We start from the raw sequence: 23482 nt of genomic DNA on the forward strand, positions 1-23482 counted from the left end.
GTTCACTAGAACACTCTAGCTGATGGGAGTATTAGAACTCCGCCCATAAAGTGCCTCAAACTGACTCATCCTTAAGGACTGTTGATACCCATTATTATATGCAAACTCTAACAGTGGAACATACTCTTACCACTTTCGTTGCTAGTGCATAACATACATCCTCAACATATCCTCCATAATCTTATTAACCCTCTCTGTTTGTCCATGTGTCTGTGGATGATAGGTTGTACTAAAAGCCAACTTTGTACCCAAACATGCAAACAACTCCTTCCAAAACCTAGAAGTGAGCTTGGCATATCTGTCGAATACAATCTTCTTGGGAGCAACATGCAACTTCACTATCTCTCTGATGAAGACTTGAGCTACCTCACTAGTTAAATTAGTAGATTTCGTTGGAATGAAGTGAGTTATCTTGGTCAACCTATTAACCACAACCATAATGAAATCATGATATCTAAATGTCTTCGGCAAACCTATGATGAAATACATGGAAATGACCTCCCATTTCCACTCTAGAATCAGAATCGGCTGCACTAAACTACCTGGATACTTGCACTCTGATTTTATCTATTGACACCTTGCGACAAACTCAACTACCTCTTTCTTTAGATTCAACCAATAGTAAAACTTCTTCTCGACTGTCAAAGTCTTTTGATATCCCAGGTGACCTAAATATGGTTTGACATGAAATTCCCTCAAGATAAGCTTCTTGAGTTCACTGTTATCTACGCATAGATCTTGTCCCTAAATCTCACCAAACCATATGTTGTGTAGGAATTTATAGGGTAAGTTCCTTAGATAGAACACCAAAGGACACCGCTCACAAACAAATCATAGATCAATACACCAGTATTCTTGACGTGGTTAAAATCCTCAAAGAGGGAAACAGTCCACAGCCTCAGCCAACGCGGCCACTTCAGGCAATTTATTAATGTAAAAGATATAAAATTTACATAAGCTTCTCTCATGAACGGTCACCTAACAAATGACCCTCCATGCTCTTTAAATAGAGATCATGGACCAATCGGGTGTTAAGCCACGGATCAAGTGTTGGTAATACCGAGGAGAGAATGAACCGTCGGATCACTTCATGTCTAAAACATATCGTGACCGTCAGATTGTAAGTTACAAAAAGTTCATACTAAAGAAACACACTTTACCTAACTATACACTAGACCAAGTTGTACTTAATTATTTCCTATATGTCGAAATATCCTAACATCCGCCCTTAAGAACAACTTGGGATGTGATTGAATGATGTACAAAGATGACACAATAGGAGAAGGAAGGAGGCATTAGAGTCTATCCCCCCTTAGTGACAACTTCCTGAACTCCAACCATAAATCAAAGTTTAGTACACTTCGCCTCTGCGAGATCCTTTGTAAAGATGTCTGCAACTTGATCATCGGTTGAACAATATTGCACTTCAAGAACATGGTCATGAATGAGCTTTCTGATGAACTACATGTGCAGTTCAATGTGTTTGTTGCGCTTACGTTGGATTGGATCTTTTCATAGTTGAATGGCACTTTGATTATCACACCAAAGTGTAGTCGGAGGCTGCTATTGAAAACCAAACTCTGACAGGATCTGACGAAGCCACAGGGCTTCCTTACTAGCTTCAATGGCACCACGATATTCTGATTTTGCTGAAGAAAGAGAAATGACACTCTGTTTCTTGCAAACCCATGTAGTATGTCCAGAACCAAGAGTGAAGACATAACCTGCAATAGACTTCCGATCATCAGGGTCACTAGCCCAATCATAATTAGTGAAACCAACCAATAGAGGAGATGCTTCTACACTATAATGAAACCCAAACTGAATTGTACCTTGAACATAACGAAGTATTTTTTTAGCTGCTTTCCAATGACTTGGATTTTCATAAACCGAGCAATAAGGCCAACAATAAAGGAAAGGTCGGGACGGGTATGGGTAAGATACAATTTTTTTCCAACGAGCTGACAGTATAAGGTAGCATCAACTTCAGGGGAAGTAGAAGTGACTAAAAGTTTGGCTCCAGACAGAAAGGGAAAAGGGGTTGGCTTACAGTCTTCCATGTAAAAGCGGCGTAGAAGATCACAGACATACTTGGACTGGGAAAGGGAAATACCTTCTTTGGATTGCAAGAGTTGAAGACCAAGAAAATAATGCAAGTGTCCTAAGTATGTCATTTCAAACTGCTTTTTAAGGCTGGACTTCACATGTTTTATAAGGTAGGGATCACTACCAGTAAGGATAAGATCAACAACATAAAGAACAAGAATGATAAGAGACTTACCCACTTTCTTGGTGTAGACAGTATTGTCAGAATGACACCTAAAAAAGCCAGTACCCAAAAGAAAGCTATCCATTTGGGCATACCAAGCCCGAGGGGCTTGCTTGAGACCATAAAGGGATTTCTTAAGCCGACATACAAGGCTGGAGTCTATTTGTATAAGCCAGGAGGTTGTTCCATATAGATTTCTTCATGCAAGTCCCCATGCAAGAAGTGGATTTAACATCCTTTTGATGGACTTCTCATTTGAAAGAGCCGGCAAGGGAAAGAACAAGGCGAATAGAGTTCATTTTGGCAACAGGGGAGAAGGTTTCAATATAGTCAATGCCTTCAACTTGTGAAAAACCCTTAACAACAAGACAAGCTTTATGTTTATCAACTTTTCCATCTAGTCCAAACTTGGTTTTGTAAACCGATTTGCATCTAACAAGTTTTCGGCCCTGTGGAAGAGGAACAGGATCCCATGTATCATTTACCAATAATGAATGATATTCTTCATTTGTAGTTCCATCCCAATCTGGATGGCCTAAAGCTTCTGCAAAGGTGTTAGGATCATAATTCGTTGAAGCTTGAGCCAGTAAAGAAGAGGCTCTATCAAACTGAGAACATGTACGACGTTGATCTGTAGGATCACCTGCAAGAGCACCTGCTACATCTTGAGTAGCATGAACCCATTTTGGAAGCTAACGAGTTGAAGGAAGATCCTGAGAAGGTGGGGGAGGATTGTCATCCTCACTGTCATCATCTGAAGAATAAATATTTTGAGAAGTAGAAGGGATAGAGAGAGGTGGCACATCCGCCGAACTAGGCTCGTAGGCCAATATATTTTCAGCAAACTTTACATCTCTTCTAATGATAACATTTTTGGATTTAGGTTGAAGAAGTCTATATCCTTTGACATCTGTAGAATATCCAACAAAAACACATTTTTCACTCTTAGGTTTTAAGGCTTTATGTTTCTCATCTAGAATATGGGCCCATGTTTCACTTCCAAAAACACGAAAGTGACTTACATCTGGTTTAATCAAGCTACATGCTTCTTTTGGAGTAATATTCTTTAAAACCTTAGTAGGAGTGCGATTTACTATGTAATTTGCATAGTTAATTGTTTCTGCCCAAAAATTAAGACTAATTCCTTTAGATTGAAGCATACAATTATCCATTTCCTTTCAGATGTGATTCTTGCCTTCAACTACACCATTTTGCTGTAGAGTATATGGAATAGTATGTTGCAATTGAATTCCATGCTCAGTGCAAAAGTTGATGAATTTGCTGTTAACATATTCTCTGCCATTATCAGATCTTGGCTTAAGAATTTGATGTCCAGATTGTTTCTCAACAAAGACCTTAAAGGCCAAAAACATGTTAAATACTTCACTCTTACGTTTTAAGAAGTATACCCAAGTGCATCTAGAGAAATCATCAATGAAAGTTAAGAAATACTTGTAGCCAGAGAATGAAACAACTGGAAGTGGACCACATAAATCACTATGCACAAGCTGTAAAAGGGTTGAGGTGTTCCAAGAGGCACGTTTTTCAAAACTATCCTGATGATGTTTTCCGAGTACACATTCGAAACAAACACCATCTCTGCAAGATACCATAGGAAGACCTGTCATCATATTTTCTTTACATATATTTTGAAGGGAGCGATAGTTTAAGTGACCAAATTGCTCATGCCAAAGTTTGCTCACTTCATCATTATGAGCAACAAATACCGAGGGAAGGGTTGATGACCCAAAGTTGTTAAACTTATACAACCTTGTAGAATCATCAGCAATGCCAATAGCTAAAATCTGTCTAGGATCTCTTAGGTCCATAATTACAACGACATGAGGTGAAAATTCAATGATTTTACCTTCACCTAAATGAGTTATCTGATATACAGATAGAAGGTTGCATGATAAGGTAGGAACACATAATACATCATTAAATTGACCATTGTCTAGATGAATAGTTCTAGTCCATACAACACTAAGAGATCTATCATCACCAACATATATATTTTTGGTGTTACAATCATTTAAAGAAGAAAACATGGTTTTGCTTTTGGCCATGTGATAAGAAGCTCTAGAATCAATCAACCACTCATGAGAATGAGAAGAAGAAGATACATTTAGTGCATAACCAGACCAAGATGCTTGGCAACCACATGCAGAAAGTGTTAATCTTGAAGATGAAGTTGAAGTTGAAGAGTGCTCCAAATGGATGTTATGCTTCTTCATTGTTGCTTCCAAGGCTTTCGTCTTCTTAAAGCATTTGTATTCTAAGTGGCCATCACGATTACAAAAGTTGCAATGTCTATCAGTCTTCTTCCCTTTGTTTTTAGTTGCCTTGTCATTTTGTTGAGTTGATTTTTCATTTTGAGACTGAAATTGCTAAGGAACCTTGTTGGTTTAGGACCAAAATTAAGAAAACCAAGCTGTAAAAGTTTTTCTTGTTCTCTTATTAAAGAATTACAAACGACATCAAAAGAGGGGGACTTATAGGCTTGTCCTTGATAAATAAAGGCTTCTCTAGTAGAATGGAAGGTGGAAACAAACACAGAGTAGGTTGGTCATAACTTAGTAAGAATGGAATAGATAAGGCTACCATCTTCTTTCTTAACCTTAACACCTTCCAAGAGAAGTCTAAGGGTCTTGAACTTCGACAAAAAATCTTCAATGGAAGAAAAATTATTGGGGTACAATGTAAGAAATTCATTTTTGAGTTGATTGGCTCTAATTTCATTTTTAATTCCAAAAACTTTATTGAGTTGTTTCGTTGCTTCATCGGAGGTATCAATTTCTGCGATATGGAATCTAAGGTCTAGAGAAATAGACATCCCTATCAACCCACGTGCTTGTTCTTGCTTATTTTCCCATTTGGCTTGCTTATCTTCATCTTTAGGTTTAGACTTTTGGTCTGAGGTTATTCTATAAAGACCTTTACTTCTAAGTAAATCCATAATGTAGAATAGCCATTAGAAGTAGTTGGTGTTGTCAAGAATAACTAAGCATGGACTTTCCATTTTAAAAGAAACCGAAGTTGTAGATGCTGAAGCTAAGTGTTCCAATGGAAATATCTCGAAAATTTAGGCCGATTAAAAAAAACGGTTTCTGGATGAAGAAGTTATGGCTTTTTGAAGAAAAGTTATTGAAGGTCCGTGAACCACGTGAATCTTAGGAAGTGAATGATAATGTTATATTTAAAAAAATCCCCCCTCCCCCCCCTGCCTTTCCAAACTTAATCTAATTAGCTCACTTTTAAAGAAAGATTACTTTATGTGACCCACTTTTCTAAATAAGTGAAAGTCACTTGTACAATGGAACTTTATGAACTATCCATTAAATAATAAATAAAGTGACTTTAGAATTATAAGTGACTCACTTTTTATAATGGTTGAAAACATTTTTACATAAAGTAATTTTAAAACATAAGTTACATGTGTTTTTTGAAAAAATATCTCAATAAAAAGAAAGACTTGAACCCAAGACCTCTATTCTCATAAAGTAACTTTGGACCAAGTGAGCTAGTTTAAAAGATTAGTAATTTTTGGAAAAGAGGAATTTTTTTTTGTTTGCTCACAGAAGCTTTGGAGTGCATGCTTACTTGAAAAACCCCTTTTTGCTTACAAAACAAAAAAACCCACGCAAACCAAACAAACAAGCAAGTATCCAAGTCTTACGACTTAAAATTAGATATGACCGAAAACTAAATATTTTCCTCAATGTTTCTAATTTTTCGAGATCACACTAAGGCACAGTGGAAAAGAGCATACACATGAGAAAAATCATTTATTTATGTTTCTGGTTTGCCCAAATTGCACAGAGTCACGAGGCAAAGAGCATACTGGTGCATGGCTACACCCGGCATATAACCATACATAGCAAACTAATGCCAGGGCAACATTGCTGCACATACTCACAGTATACTCTTTACATAACTATGCATCTACACTGTCCCAGGTCATTTGACTCTTCAGTGAAGTCAAATCTTCAGACCTTAAATGGTCATGACCCATTCATCAGTTCATGTGTAATGGAACCCAATCACCACGCCTGAATCCTCTATCGAGATTATAATATGAACCCTTCAGAACCACAGTCCACATATATATCACCTTACTCTTTTCATATAATTTGGTTGCATATATATATTACCCCAAAACACTATCGGCGCTAATCTCTCGGTGAAATTCTTATACAAATGAATTCCACGCAAATATGCCTTAATCCTCCTTTATACGGTTCTGCACTAAACCCGAGGCTAAAATCTCATCGCCATCGCTATCGGCAATCATCAATGGTCATATACATATGAGCCATCACCCTTCTCCTACTCCGATCTCCGATATCGGAGCGATAACACAGGTTTTCGCGTTAAAAACCCGCGTCATATAAACCATCAGAAATATTAATGTTGGGAATACAAAGGAATTCCCGCTTCTTACCGTTATTCCAGATTTCAAATCTTATATATTCGCTTTCATGAATATCGTTGGGTCCGCCTTCCCTTTACACTACTCCTCCGATGTCCAATCACCAATAAATCCCGATGCTGATCGCCGATATATCGCTATCGGCGTTATTGCAACTCCGCTAACTATTGACCTTTGTCACCTCCGATCGCCGATATGTGATTTAATCGTGACCGTTAATCTGGCCACGATCCAACGGTCCACGATTAATCGCTATTTACTCTTCGCAAATCTTCAAGGCTCACTCTAATCACCTTAAAAAGGATCTTCGCAAATGCGACACGATCTCAGCCATTGATCTAATTGATCCAAAGGTTGTTGAGCGTCAATACTTCTTCATTTATTCCTTTTACTTAGGAATTCCACTAAGTCTTCAGTATTTCCTTTACGACATGGTTTCCTCAAAGGGTTCTGGACCTTTGTTATTTCATTGTGCACTATCTCTTCTGAGCTTAGACTTGCGCTCACACTCCATTGGTCTCTGTCCTTATTGCGGAACTCTAATGGATTCAATGATCCATTATAACTCTTTGTTTTGCTGCTTCTCTAGAGCTTCGCTCTGCTACTTCATTTAGATTCGATGACCCATTTCGATTCTTCTAAATTGCTCTCCTCTTTCTCTGTGCTTCGCCCTCGACTGTGTTTGCTTAAATTATTGCAACCTACAGTTTCACAGCATAAACAGTCATAGAACACACATTTCATACGTTCTGACATAGTCAGGAAAACTCTGCATATATTAATATGAAAGCACAAATTTACACCCGAGACACCTCGGTCTCACACACACACAGAGGCCTGATTCTACTATTAGTGGCCTCCTCCTCTACCCGTAGGCTTACATATGCTTATATGGAAACTAGGTTTGGATTACTGATCCCATCCTTTCCTTAAATCACTCAAATAAAGCCCTAAAGCTCTACATGCATGTATATATATGTGGCAGACTTTATCCATTCTAGCTTTTCTCTATTCAAAACAGAAAAGTCTCCTTATTAGCTCAATGGTCCATATCTACTTTAATTAATTCCTAAAAGCTCTTTCTTGCTCCTAAAGAGTTGGATTTGACTTCTACCACTCATGTTCTCATTTATTTATTTTGAGAGCATTTACATATTCTCCCACTATCTAATTAAATAACACTTAAATGCCTAATTATTATATTGACTTGGAACTTATGAAAATATTTCCTAAAATGCATGACCCCTTATGTCTACTATTTACAATGATTTTCCTTGGCCTGAATGCTCCTACATTACATACGCAAAAATGAAAGGTATAGATCCGATAATATAAAAAATAGAGAGATAAATAAACTAAAATAAACAGAGAGATAAATAACTAAAACTGCAAATAAAGGTTGTATACCTCCAAATCTTAAAAATGACCTACCTAGGGCTACCATAAACCTTTTCGTGTGAAACGAAAGGGGTTCCTCACTAGAACAGATGCTCCTAACACAATAGAGCAGTCCTCTCGGCCTGAAGGTGGTCAGAAATAGTAGATCTAAGAAACGACATTCGGATGCAGTTGTACCGGCTTCAGATTTGGGTCACCAACGGATGCAGCCCTCGAATAGCTCTGATACCATGTAGGAATTTATAGGGCAAGTTCCTTAGATAGAACACCAAAGAATACCGCTCACAAACAGATGATAGATCAGTACACTAGTATTCTTTACGTGGTTAAAACCCTCAAAGAGGGAAACAGTCCATGACCTGAGCCAATGCGGCCACTTCAAGCAATTTATTAATGTAAAAGAAAGAAAATTTACATAAGCTTCTCTCATGAACGGTCACCTAACAAATGACCCTCCATGCTCTTTAAATAGAGATCATGGACCAATCGAGTGTTAAGCCACAGATCAAGTGTCGGTAATACCGAAGAAAGAATGAATCGTCAGATCACTTCATGTCTAGAACATATCGTGACCGTCGGATTGTAAGTTACAAAAAGTACATACTAAAGAAACACACTTTACCTAACTATACACTAGACCAAGTTGTACTTAATTATTTCCTATGTGTCGAAATATCTTAACAGCTGTGAGATGATAATTCACATCCTAATCACCCATACTCTATTGTTGTAACTTGTGCTTAAGTTGTTGGTACATGTCATCCTGCTTCCCTACCTACAAGATCCACTCCTATAAAATTGTCCCATATGAACTCATAGTTGATATATGATTTACTTGTACTCTTCTGCTAAGAGCATATGCAACCTTGTTCACCTTACCCTTAATGTACCTGACCTCGAAGTCAAACTCGCTAAGCGTAGCCAACCATCTAGCTTGCCTGGCATTCAGATTAGGTTGGTTAAACAAGTATCTCAACCCACTGTGATCACTCATTAAAACAAACCTTCTACCAAGAAGATAATGCCTCCACATCTTCAATGCATGAACGATTGTTGCCACCTCAAGATAATGAGACACATAATTTTGCTCGTTCTCATTCAGTTTCATTGAATCGTAGCATACCACATATCCCTCCTACACCAGGATTCCACCAAGTCCTCTCTCGCAAACATTTGTACATAATATGAATTATTTATCTGGATCTATAATCTTTAGAACTTGAGCGTTTGTGATCAATTGCTTCAACTACTCAAAACCAATTGCACATTCCTCTATCCATTCAAACTTATTTCCTTTTCTCTACAAAGATGTAATAGGATAGGCAATTCGTGAGAAGTTCCTGATGAACCGCCCGTAATAACCTGTTAACGCCATGAATCATCTGACTTCATCCACATTCCTAAGAGTTTGCCATTCCATGATATCTCTGATCTTTTTCGGGTCCACTATTATGCCTTCATTGGAAACAACATGTCCTAAGTAATGAACTTCTATCTGAAAAAAATTGCACTTACTAAGCTTGGCATACAACTCATGCTCTCTCAAAAATCTCAATATTGTGCCTAGGTGTTCTGCATGCTCTTCCTCATTCTTAGAATATATCAATATGTCATCAATGAATACTATCACAAACTTGTCCAGATAAGGACACAACACACTATTCATCAAACACATGAAAATAACTAGGGCAATAGTCAAACTAAAAGGAACCATAACAAACTCATAATGACCAAACTCATAATGCCCATACCTGATCCGGAAAGCAGTCTTGTAAATTCCCTCTTCTTTGATGCATACTTGACGATATACTAATCTCAAATCAATATTCAAGAACATTGTTGATCCCTTCAATTGATCAAACAAATCTTCAATTCGAGACAATGGGTACCTGTTCTTGATCGTCACCTTGTTCAACTACTAGTAATCAACGCACAACCTAAGAGTACCATCCTTCTTCTTCACAAAAAACATCGATGCACCCCAAGGCGATACACTTGGCCTACTGTATCCCTTGTCAAGCATTTCCTTCAAAAACAACTTCAGTTCCACTAAATCTGGAGCGCTCATCCTGTAAGGTGCCTTTGATGTTGAAGTTGCTCATGGTACCAAATCAATAGAGAAATCCACTTCCCTATGAGGCGATAACTTTGAAATATATACTGGAAATACATCCTGAAACTGTTGCAAAATCGGATACCTCTTCAAGACTTCTACATCCTCAACATCCTTACCTTTATCACTGGAAACATGAACTACAAACAATACACGCCCTTTCCTGCAATTGCGCTTAACCTTCATAGTTGTAACCATTCTCCTTGATGCAGACTTCTTCTTACCCTACAAGATTGTGTTCTCTCCATCATCATCCAAGAACTCAACAACCTTCTTGTAACAATCTACCTTAGTCCTGTGAAGGTACAACCAATCCATACCTAGAAGCATATTGTATGAACGCAAAGGAAGCACATTCAAATGAGCTGATGTAGGCATACCATTCATCTCAAATGCACAAGTTCTTACCCAATGATGAACTATTTTCTTAGTACTTGTAGCCAACTGCACCAACCAAAACTCTGCATGCACTTATTTTCTTAAACCACACATATCCAATAGGTCAGGATTAACATAACTATAATTAGATCCAAGATTAATCAAAATGGAAACAACTTGATCACAAAGCTTACCTTCCATCTCAATAATGGAGGCCTGGTGATCTGTATGCTTATTATCAAATGTTGCATAGATCTGTGAAATGCTCTGGCCAACATCCCCATCTATTTGCACCTCATGAGCACTGTAAATTTATGGTAACCCACCCTGATACAATAGAAAATTCTTTTTGCGATGATCCTTTCCACAAATCCAACACTGCAAAGGCTCTCTGCCACTACCTCTATTTTGTTGCTCTCCAGGCTGAGGTCCATGTCCCTTCCCAAATGCATTAAACTTCTTGTATGCAACCACATCCTCTTTCTCACCTGCATCATGAGGTCTTTCCTGCTTCGGTTGCCAATTTCCTTTGGTCTTTTCATTCCCTTTCCAATCACTCTTAAGCTTAGTCTTGCGATTCGATTTCTCATAACAACGCTTCAATTTCCCAATGACTTCCTCCAATGACCGATGCTCATTATACTCAATCCGATCCTTGAATGTTAATGGAAGTCCACTAATAAATCTCCGAACCTTCGTCTTCTAACCCTTGAGGTAAGGGACATACCTCAACAATTCTAGAAACTTAGTCATGTACTCCTTGTCTATCATAGATCCCATCTTTAACTCATATAACTCCTTAGCCTTACCGTCATAGTACTTCTTCTTGAAGAGTCCCTTGAATTCATGCCAACTCAACTCCTCTGTCCTGATGCTTATGATGCGCTTCACATCTTCCCACCAAATGTCTGCCATTCCCTTGAGATTGAAAATAACTATTTGGGCCTTCATGTTCTTTGCATAATCATGCAGCTTGAAGAACTTCTTCATCCCAAGCAACCATGCTTCTGCATCCTCTGGTTTCTTCAACTCTCCATCGAATGTAGGAGGCTTGGATTTCTTGAACTCAACTGGAAAGTGTCCCATGTCACTCCTCTTGTAAGGATGATAGCGATGATAACCATGATACCTGTCTAAACCAGAACTGGAATAAAACCCATAACTATTGGCTCTCCTGCCCGGTGTATCTAAGAACCTACCATTTATGACTGTGTCATCCCTGTTCGAACTATGCCCACCATGAGACTTGCTACCATATGCCCCATTAACCATTTCCTCTTGTTCGTAACTGATTTGTGGTTGTCCCTGTCTTTGCAAATCTGACAAACTCCGAAGGATCACTGCATTGACCTCTCCTTGTTTTTCCTGTGCCTTGATAAGTATTTCATTTGACTGAATGATCATGACATTATCTGCATTCTGCCTTTAAACTTCTCAAGGTGTATACCATGTTAGGAGAGTACTCATCTTTGTGCACCTCATCTAATCTATAAGGAGAGTCACGAAAACTGTAATCCACCATTCTGCTAGTCATCTTTGATCTTATTCTTCTTGCAAACATACCATGCCTGATAACCAAATATAAAAATAATCAACATACCTCAGTGAAGTTTAGGGGAGGCTATTTAATTTGCAAAATCAATCCATATTAACATGATACATATATATACATATTCATATCAACATATCAACATCATGCATGATAACACTAACTACATACAATGGCCTCGTGCACAACACCCATAACCATGACAATGCATGCATAACGACATGCATCTATCCCATCCAATCCAAGTATTTGAACCATGCTTTGATACCAATCTATAATGCCCCCTCCCACATTTACCCGCTTTTACAATCCCTTCGGGTAAATGTGAAACAAAGTGCCACTATGACATGACCCGACCTCCTAGCTTCAGTTAAGGAAGTGGAGCCTACATCTGAGACTTACTTACCTCAAAATGACATCCTACAGGGACTATTGATCACCCAAGAGATTAAGAAACACCCTAGGTGGTCAATCCCTGAGTTGGAACTTTGTTTCAGTGACCTAGACTCTTAATTGCACCCTTGACATTGTTTCCATGCGGTTGAAGACCTCCAACCGCACTCACAAGCCTTGCTCCATGTGGTTGTGACCTAAATTGCTTAGTTCAGTGCCTGTGGTCTAGAGATATGAGCCAAAATTCCAGGCTAGCCTCCAGACCCCTACTCAGAACTGCTTGAGGCTTCTCAAAATGATAAATGACATAATGACAATCATTTCATCAAACATATAATGTGCATATAAGTTGCAGGTCATGAATGCATATCTGATCATAGGAGTCCAAAACTTATCTAAGAATCACCAAGATGGTCTGATGCCTTCTCATAATAGTTGCAATAACACTTGTTAGCCCATGCATTCATTAACCATCAAGTACTTATCAAATCCTGAACAAAGCCATAACTAGAGCACATTACAGGTCCATGCTTATAACCAACACATAACTAGATTATTAACCATGGCATAACAACCATCAAATCATCATAATGTCAAGTATAAGTGCTCATAGAATACAATAGGAAAATAACTCTTATTAACTGATGCAAAAGCCAACCAAGTCAGGGATTTCCACGTACCACCCGACCATAGATTGGTCTTAACCAAATCTTTCTTTAAGCCAATCACCCCCATGCCATATTCCAAGCATGAATGTGGGATCTCAAGACATAAACAACCAGGGCTTCCTAGAGATTAAACCACCTCCACCCTCAGACTACCCCGATCTCGCCAAAAACGATTAAGAGATCATGAAGCCCAAACAAGCTTGGATGCCTCGGAATTTCTTCACCATTACCTTGAGGAATTTGCCTGTATCGAGCCACCTATTGAGGGCTTCCTAGAGATTAAACAACCTCCACCCCCAACCCTTGGGGAATTTTCCTAAGACCACGTCACATGGTTCCAAAACCTTCCAGCAATCTAAAGCTCAACCAAATAAATGAATCCCATCACACCATGACTATCCAAAAAATGACAAGGCAAGGCCGAAACCACTGTCAAACTAGGCAAAACCCATGTCAATGAAAACAAATGAACCAAAAGAACAAATGCATGTACTATGCATTCACACCTTACCTAGGAAATCACACATGCAACCTGTTACCTGCAAAATCTTTCCTGTTGAAGTTGTTGATCTAACCTTCCTTGCTTGTCCTTTGCTTTCCTTGTCCTTTGTTTGCCTTCCTTTCTCTAATGCTAGAGTGCTCCAAGAATTCTCTATATGTGTAAGTGTATGAGAGAATATAGAGAGCTCCAAAACTAAACTGACAAAAGGCTATGAGCTGATCCTCAAAAGCCTTTTTATCATTGAGGCCTCTATTTTCTTCATTTTCCTCTATTTTCCTTCAATTTTCCTCTCGTGCAACTATGTGACCCTTCATTTCTCTTTTCTTCTGTTTTCCTTCATTTTCATAAATAAATGCCAATTATTGTCTTTTCCAATGCTTTTGCCAATTTCCTTTAGCCATAAATAAACCGAAAATGACACCCACTAGGATGTTTTGCCAAACATTCAACTTGGAATACGTGTCCCATGACCTTGGTCTTATTTTGCCTTTATTAACCAATATTACATGAACTTTTAACATGAGGCTATTACAAATGGCACATGGTTTAAACAACCATATAACAAATGTTTATATATGGTGCATGTATAATATAAGGCTTAGTTTAATATGTGGATGGCATATGGTTTAAACAAATATATAACAAATGTTTATATATGAGGTTTGGTTTATATGGTAATAACCACACACACACACATATTTTAATTCGTTGGTTTTGAAATTTGTTTTTATATAGTTATTTTTATTTTTAAGGTTGTAACCATATGTTAACCCTTCATAACTATTTTTTAATGTTTAGTTCAGTTTGGAATGTGTGCCTATGGATGGTTGGCTATCATATGCCACATTTAATTGGTCAATGAGGTGCTGCCATGTCAGTTGTGGGTCCCACTTACCCTACTGACTAGGATGCCATGTGGCAGTCTATGGGCTCCCCTTTTTTAAATGTTTTATTAAACTTCAAACTGTGATAATTTAGTCATACAAAGTTGGATCGAGACGCCGTTTGTGTCGTTGGATCCCTTGTGACGAGATCTTCAATTTGGTCCTGATTTCGCCGAGATTCAAGGACTTTGATTTTTGAGCCATTAGGGATCCTTCTGGATCAAAGGATCATGATATATGCTACCTGTATGGACCCCCTCATTAATAATGTACACCCAATTTCTATGGACAACCCATTGGGATAAGCATCATGGTGTATGCTAGCCTTATGGACACTTTAATTTGCAAACATTATGTTAGTAGGAGGATGAATATTTATGTGGACACCTAATCGACATATAAATATTATATATTGGGGCTTATATGTCATTGTAGAACATTACTTCTAAATAATGTGGGATGATAAGGAAAATGGGCCACCCCATTGACATGTAGATCATGGTGATTATATACCACTATAAACAAATCCTCACAATGAGTGCAGGATAGCAAGATAAGGGGCCATTGATTAAAGAGGAGAGGGGAAAACCAAACAAACCAACCAATACAAAAAAATGATTTTCACAATTCCTTGTAATTATGTAAGTGTTTTGAATGTAACTTGTATTTAAATTTTAAAACATTCTTGGTTAGGCTATGTTGGTTGAAGCAGTTGTTGAGTGCATGGTCAAAGCAGCGAGCAACATGGTCGAAGCAAGGAGCAACGTGGTGGCCACTGGTGTGAGCAACGAGCAACGCGAACAACAGTGTGATCAATGTGGTCAACAGTGAGAGTAGCGAGCAGTGAACAGTGAGCAGTGTGAGAGCAGGGAGCTTTTATGCAGCAGAAGTATCGAGCAGTGAGCAGGGAGCAACCTATAGTCTGAGCGGGGAGCAACGATAACCTGAATAGCGAGGAGCAATGCGAAGTAATCTTGGCATTTTATAGACCTAAATCTTTCTCGGAATAGGTTGGATGAAAAATGCATTTAAACATGACAATGGGACAAGAAATTTCAGAACATGTGGAGACAAATGATTTAGGACAAGTGAAAATTGCCTCATCCACTAAAGCTGGGAAGTGGGTTTGGGTCAATGCCAAATAATATCGGGGCATTTTAAAATGAAGACTAGCCCGTCTAAAATGGGAGCAGACAAGGAAAAAACGGTCTCAAAGGGAAAGTACTCGAGCCCTTCGCAATAAGCACTCAAACAAGTCCCCTCTACAAGCATGTGGCAACAAGAAGTCCAGAGGAAAAGTCATTGATGATTTTGCCTTCTATAGTCCCACATCCACACCTCTCACCTGGTCATCTGATCTTTATGTGAAAGAATTGTTAAATGCAAAACAAAGGTTGGAGGTTTTAGAAGCTAAAGAGTAGGAAAGAGATCATAAAATTCATATAATAACAACTGAGAACAAGGCTTTAACAGAAAGCAATAAAGTTTTGAAAGAACAAGTGGCATTGCTACAAGAAGCTCTCCTAATAGGGAAGACAAAATGCCAACGCATGAAGGCGGATGTGCAAAACATAAAAAAATATGTAGTGGAAAGTACAGAGGTGGTGAATGCGAAATCATCCCAGGATAAAGGGAAAATGATTGCCCAAATAGACAACCATGAAGAGAAAGCAAGAGAAGAAAGGAAAGGAGATTCCACCAAAGTTTCCAAAACTTGGGCTCAAGTTGTTAGAAATTATACTAATAAGGAGGGAGAAACAAACATTCGGGTTGACAACATGCAAGAGAGAGAAAGCAAGGAAAGACAAAATAGAGCAGCAAACATAATTATTAAAGGGGTGAAATACTATGGGAAAAATGAATGTACTCTTGACCTTGCAAGAGACTTCTTGAAATACAAGTTGTTATGACAAGGACAAATATGCCAAATATGGAGGGTGGGTAAGTTTAATGGTGAGAGAGCAAGGCCCATAAAAGTCATCATGCCTAGCTTGCGTGATAAATATATCATTCTAAGTAAGAAGCATTTCTTGAGGGGTTCTCATTTTTTCCTAGAAGAAGATTTATCTGTAAGACAATAGGAGGAAAGGAGGGAGGAAATGTTAAAGGTTAGGGAAGCAAGAGATGAAGGCAAAAGATCATGTATTTATAAAGGTAAAGTTGTGATAACGCGATTTGGACCTCCTTCCAAAACATAGCAACAAGATGGTAATAAATAAGAGGCAACAAACTCTTCAACAAGAAACCAGGAAGCAAGGCCAGTAAGGAAAATTAGGGACAAAGACTCAAATGTGAGTCTTGCATGTCAAAATAAATAGCAATCAAGTCATACCCAGGTTTCTTTAAGATTAGTTTGTTGGAACTGTAAGGTTACCCATGGAGATGAGGACCTGGGTTAGGACCTATTGCGGAAGATAGAGACATAATTTGCCTCATAGAAACACATGAGCATGAAGGGTGCAAGAAACCTCTGTTTGAAGGATACTGGAAGATGGCAGTGTTGAACAAGGCAGCTGGGAATGGCAAAGGGCACGGGGATCATGGTTTTAGTGAGGGAGAAAGAAGGTCGTCTCATTCAGTTAGAAAAAGAAGACTCAAATAAGCAATTCATTTGGTTTAAAACATCAGAAAATGGAAACCACACCAGAATTGCAACATGCTATTTTGTGCCGCAAGTTTCAAAAATATACAAAGGTAGAGGGCTTGACCATAAAGATCCATTTGCAGCCTTAAAAGCAGATATTGCAACATATTCTTAGCTAGGTGAAGTCCTTATAGTGGGTGATTTCAATGTTGGGACTGCAAGTGAGCAAGCTAGCATTCTTTGCTGTAAATAAGATTGCGACCCCATTTGGCTTACAAAAGAGAGTAATCATCAGCGGGAAAGAATTTCAGGGGACAAGGGCTGCAATCTCTTTGGTGAACAATTGCTTACTCTATGTGGGGCCTTTGATTTAGTCATTTACAATAGCTTGACTAGATGGGCAAAGTCCGGTAATTTCACTTGCAATACTTACAATGGAGCAAGTATAGTAGATTATGTAATTTGCTCGCATGGTTTGTGTGAGAAAATGGAGGAAGTTTTGATTGGAGATCAGCCTCTGGACTTAAAATCATATTACAAGCCAATTTATTTAAGTTTCTCTTGGACTGGAAAGAAACAATTAGAGTAAAAAATTCAGCATGTCTAACAAAATCTACCAAAGGGCAAAATTCTTTTGACTCTAGAAAATTGTAATACCTTCAAAATGATGCCAGAGAGGCTCTTCGAGAAGGAGAAAATCACAATTCACGACCTTCATAGTCATGAATTAACACATTTAATTCAATGCGCACTTGCATAATGCAAAAGAGAAAAAATTAAGAAGTCTGGAACAAATTGCTTTCCAGTTAATGCTTGGTTTGACGAGGAATGCAAAAAGGCAAGGAGAATGTGGAAATAATCAAACAAGGATAACATAAAGCTGAAAGCTTACAAGTAGCTATTAAGCAAGAAAAAGACCGATTTCATGGTTTCAAGGAGGGAATAAATAATCTTCCTTGGGAAAAATAATCCCAAATTATTTTGGAAGGAGATCCAACTGAGAAAGATACAAACTAGAAATAATATTACAACTTCTAAATGGTTTGACTATGCAAGACAACTCTATGAGCATGATCCCAAGGTTGACCCTCCCCCCTTGGTCAACACTGATACTAAACTCTTCACGATGCCAAAGGTAGAGATGGGTATCAAGAAGATGGGTGTTGGAAAAAAAAAAGACTTAGTTGAACTCCAAGCAGAATATCTAAAGCGAGGCTCAAAGACCCTTGCACCTCACATGACAAAAATTTTCAACAACATCATACAACAGGGGCTCCCCATAGATTGGACAACTAGTTTGGCAATACCTCTTTTCAAGAGCAGTGACGTCAATAATCCCTCCAATGGTAGGACCATCATGATAAACCCTTTGTTTGCAAAGTTATTTGGAAGCATGCTAGAAAATAAAATTAGCAAGTGGGCAGAAGAAAGAGATAAGTGTGCTAAAGGGAAAGTACTTTTTAGACCTAAACATTCCACAGTTGATCATTGTATAACTTTAAGGCACTTCATCGAAAAAGTTTGGGAGAAAAAGGAAGACATCTTTTGTTGCTTTATTGATTTTAGAAAAGCGTTTGACATGGTTATGAGGGATAAGATTTGGCACAGAATGGAGGAACTTGGGGTTCCTAAACATTTAAGAGCAGCTGTGCATATGTTGTATGAAGAGGTGAAAGTCAAAATTAGAACTTCAACAGGCATTTCTGAAAGTTTTAGAAGCGATATCGGGGTCAAGCAAGGTTGCCCACTGTCTCCTACCCTTTTTGGTTTATATATCGACAAGCTTGAGGAGTGGTTAAATTCGCAAGGGGGTGATGGTATCTATTTGGGCAAGTTTGTTATATGGCTTCTTTTGCATGAAGATGACCTTATTCTAATTGCTAAATCGTCAAGAGCACTTATTATCCCTTAAGCATTTTTGTAGAAGTGTGGGGATGCAAGTCAATATCAACAAAACGAAACTAGTGGTTTTCTCTAAAAAAAAGAAAACATAACCAGCATAAGTTCTACTTTGAAGGCAACATTCTGGAAGAAGTTGTAGATTACAAATACCTCGGAATTAACTTCAAAAAAAATCTAAGCTGGGATGGTTGTAGAAAAAAAAAAAAAAACTTTGGGGGGTTGGAAATCATTTTATGATTTTCAAAATAAGTGTAGAGAGGCAGAGTTATGGGACTGGAAAACCACTCAAACTCTTTTTGGGCTTCAAGTGATTCTGATGATTCTCTATGGTTGTGAACTATGGGCCTGCAATTATCTGACATGCAATGGAAACAAATTGAGAAAATTCAGAAGCGTTTGATTACAAACAAATTCAAGATTAAAAGTGCAGCGTCTTATGCTATCTTGTTAAGTGAAACATGGGCTGCTCCTATTGAAGCAAAAGCTATGGTGCGAGTCATAAGGTATTTAAAAAAATTGAGCAAATGGAAGAGGGTAGATGGCATAAGGTTGTCTCTAATGACAGATTGTGCAACATAAAAAAGAGTTGGATGCAACAAAATAACAAAAGGTTTAGTAAATGGGGTATTTACTTGAACATGTGTCCCATAACAACAAAGAGATAAAAGCTTTTGTTATGGATAAGTTCCACAAGCATACTTGGGATAAGGAGATAAGAAGAAAGAAAAAGTACTATATTGAAGTGTTTAATCCCACTCATAGTCATCAACCAAAAGCACACATAGAGGCCAGTATCTCTTGGAGAGCCAGAATTCTTATTGCTCAGTTAAAGACTAATTCTCATCAACTTCGTTGTGAAACAAGGCATTGGAAAAGGACAAAAGAAGTGTGGGAGGAAATAGTATGCATTTTTTGTTCTTCCGGAAAAGTGGAAACAAAAAAGCATTTCATTTTAGAATGTGAGGCCATCAAAGACAACAGGGAAAGTTATGCAGATATGCTGGCAGCTAGCTTTTGGCATAATCTATTTAGTGAGGGGTTTATCGAGAAGCTGGAAGCATTTATTTCGAGGCTTTACAAAAAAATGGCCGAATACATCAAGTTGATGAAGAAGCAATCTGACTATTTTTAGCCTCGTGGACGTTAAAATCATATTTTTCTTTCTTTCTTTCTTTCTAATGTTTTGGTGAATACTCTCCTCACCATCATAAACTTAAAATAAAATAAACTTAAATTTCTTGTGATTTAGGTCGAAAAATCTCTCATAAATTTAATAGGGATCACAAAAGACCTCAACTCAACAATTAAAATAACTCTCTCAAAAATTAATCATAAACTTAAAAAAACTCTCATAAAAAAAGGACTTATAAACTTAAAATAACTCTCTCAAAAATTAATCATAAACTTAAAAAAACTTTCTCAAAAATTAATCATAAACTTAAAATAAATCTCAACAAAAAAAAATGACTTATATGTGATTCAATAAGAAAAAATAACTCTCATAAACTTATAACTAACCCTAATGAAGATAGTTATAGTTCTAAACTTAGGACTAATTCCTTAATGATGTCCATTGAAATGTAAACGTGGAAAGCTTATCAAAATTTAAACGTAGTCTACATCCCTAAAATTTCCATAAACCAATCCATTATTACATTGATAAGAAAATTGTTGCGTCATTTGAACTGGATCATATTTACATAGGAATAATAGGCTTTTTAGTAGAGAAGCATTTTCCAATAGTAGAAACACCAGGTATATAGAAATCAAGAGGTATTGAGTCGTGGAATGGGGTTTATAAGATTTTTCAGACGAGAATAGAGTTTAGTATAGTTTAGGTTTAACAACCAAAATGGACACAAACCCTATTATGCCGTAAACTCTGGCCCTGAACTGTCACTGATGCGAAACTTATTCATCACGGTTTGTCTTTTTATCATTTCATTTTTCTACAGTATAGAACATATTGCACTCTTCATTCCACAGATCTGCAGGGCCATTCATTGCGTTTAAGCATGGAGTCTCCTGGTCAGAGCAGCAAGAAGAGAAAGAGGAAGAGAACCCTAGTCCAGACAGAATACATTCCACCGCAGAGCGGCTTTGGATGTCCCTTCGTCGGCTACTTTCCTTCAGGATACGATCCCGTCAAAAATGGCGACGCCTCCTCCAGTTTAGAGGTAGGAGTCTACCAGAACACCAGGAAAATTAAGTCCAAGCAACTGCAACTAGTCGCAAGGCCGAAAGAGGCAAGCGTAGACTTCGTGGGCACCAATTATTCGGGAGAAAATTCACTGTGGCAGCCTTGCAACTATCTCATGGGCGTCTTCGACAAAGAAACTAGTACTCTCAAGCTCGTACCCATTTCCGGCGGAAGGGTAAATGAATACTCAAAAAAAATAAAATAAAAAAATTCAAACCCATCCCTTTCCTTCTTGAATGCTGGGAATGATTGTGTTCTGAAGTTTTTGATATAATTGAACAGATTTTCAGAATGGAAGCAAGAGTGCAAGGAATGGAATACAGCAGAGCAGATGCCGTGGAAGAAAATGCTGAAGAACTTACAGCCGAGAACAGACAGAGGAAACACCAACTCCTTACGGCTACTTTCGGAACACACAAGAGCATCTTACAGGTATGCAGCGTCACTCTTCTTTCCGTTTCCAAAAAATCAAGAGATGCCGATATATGAATATAACTTAAAACCCTGAACCCTAAGCACATAGGCCCAAGCCATGGTAAGGAATCTTGATCAAGGAGTTTATGAAACATAGGCATATCACTCATTGAAATTAAGCTTGGCACTGTTCTTCAATTTGATATGCTATGCACCATCCGAGCAAGCTTTACGATCTGTAGTCACATTCCATTTTAGATGAGAAAGTTTAATTAGTGTCCAACAAATATCCCAAAGAAAAGTCAGTGGACTAGAAAATACAATCAGCGATGCCAATCTGTACCTCGAAAGCACAAAGCAAAATGCAACAAGATCAAACAAGAAAATCAAACAAGGGAAAGAGGTGAGGGTGATGCCAATCTGTACCTCGAAAGCATACAGCAAAATACAACGAGATCAAACAAGAAAATCAAAGAAAGGGAAAGAGGAGAGAGTGCAAGAGATCAATTCGGGAGGCAACCTACTTATTTCAGAAATCTCTATTTTAAATCAGAAGGAAATGATCCTTGTGCTTTTGCAGCCAGCCTTTTTGCTAAAAAATACTGTTTGACATTTTATGAAATACTAATGGAAGCTTGAAGCATTTTCCACAAAAGAAAAGGTCATAAGGAAATGGAAGAAATCAGATATACTCTACTTTTGTCTGAACAATATGCCACATATTGTCAAATGCCTTTACTATTTTCTATCTCCACATAGTTTTGACGGCTTACCTTTGTTGCTAAGCTTCATGTTTTTGTTTATGCTAACCAAAAAGAGTGTTATGAAGCCAAGTTTTACTTTTATTGAGATGTGGTGTTGCTCAATTACGGTGCATAATTTGTGATTTATGTTGTTTTGGAGTTGCATTTTTGAATAGTGCCCTTTTCTAGCCAGGGTTTTATAACTTTAATCTCAGTCATGATCAATACTTCTGATGTAATTGTGGCATTATAAAACTAATTCCGGTACTTCATCACTTATAATTTATGGAACATTAACTTACACCTGATAATCTCAATATATGTAGCCTCTTTGAACTTAAATATATAGTAAGGGATGCTAAGTGGCTGTACTCATATTTTGGAAACACTGACACAGAGCCATACTTTTTTAATTTTCATTATATATTTGCTTGAGAGGATTTGCCGCCAGTTAATAGATAGCTGCTGCTAAAGCTGCAGTAAGAAGGCACAGTCACGTGCCTTGGTACTGTAAACTACTAGGCATACATGCTATATATAACAGTCTACTAAATATTTTTTTAACTTGTCAAATCCCAGGCAAAACGTCGCGACAAGTCAAGATTAAAGGAAGAAGCCCTAGGAGATCAAAGTGGCATTGGAAAACTGTTCGAAGAAGTAGCAAAGAAGACAACAGTATTAACAAGTGCAGAGGCACTTGCTCTAGCCAATGCTAATATAGTTAGAAATATTCCTCCCTATGATGCATCAGCCACCAAACCAGAAAAGGTTTATCTGCTAGAGAGTATTATACTCAAAGAGGAATGGGATCAACAGCCTAATGTTGGTGAACTGATTGCAGCTGGAACAAATGCTCGAGCAACTGCAGAATTTCAGCGAAGTGATTATCCTCTTTTTGTTCGCACTCGTATACATAAATTGGGATCCGAGGTAAGTGTCCTAAATAATTTTTTGATTTTTAGAGCACACATATATCAAGATGAGATAATGCTCGCACTCAAATCACTTCATTTTGTATTACACAGAGACACAGATTTGTAGTGCAATATTTGTTTC

At 37.9% G+C, this 23482-nt stretch overlaps 1 protein-coding gene across 1 annotated transcript; it reads left to right on the forward strand.

Annotated features, from left to right (window-relative positions):
* The first annotated feature begins 20804 nt into the window (after positions 1-20804).
* LOC149156153 (uncharacterized) lies at positions 20805-23482 on the forward strand. The gene is made up of 3 exons (XM_089437944.1): positions 20805-21444; positions 21552-21701; positions 23006-23482. Exons 1-3 carry the CDS (start codon positions 21085-21087, stop codon positions 23465-23467), a joined length of 972 nt encoding a protein of 323 aa, XP_089294070.1. The 5' UTR covers positions 20805-21084; the 3' UTR covers positions 23468-23482.

This window comes from Pinus tabuliformis, chromosome 9, assembly GCF_031772625.1.
Source record: "Pinus tabuliformis cultivar Carrire ecotype Pingquan chromosome 9, CPIR1, whole genome shotgun sequence".
Classification (NCBI taxonomy): Eukaryota; Viridiplantae; Streptophyta; class Pinopsida; order Pinales; family Pinaceae; genus Pinus; species Pinus tabuliformis.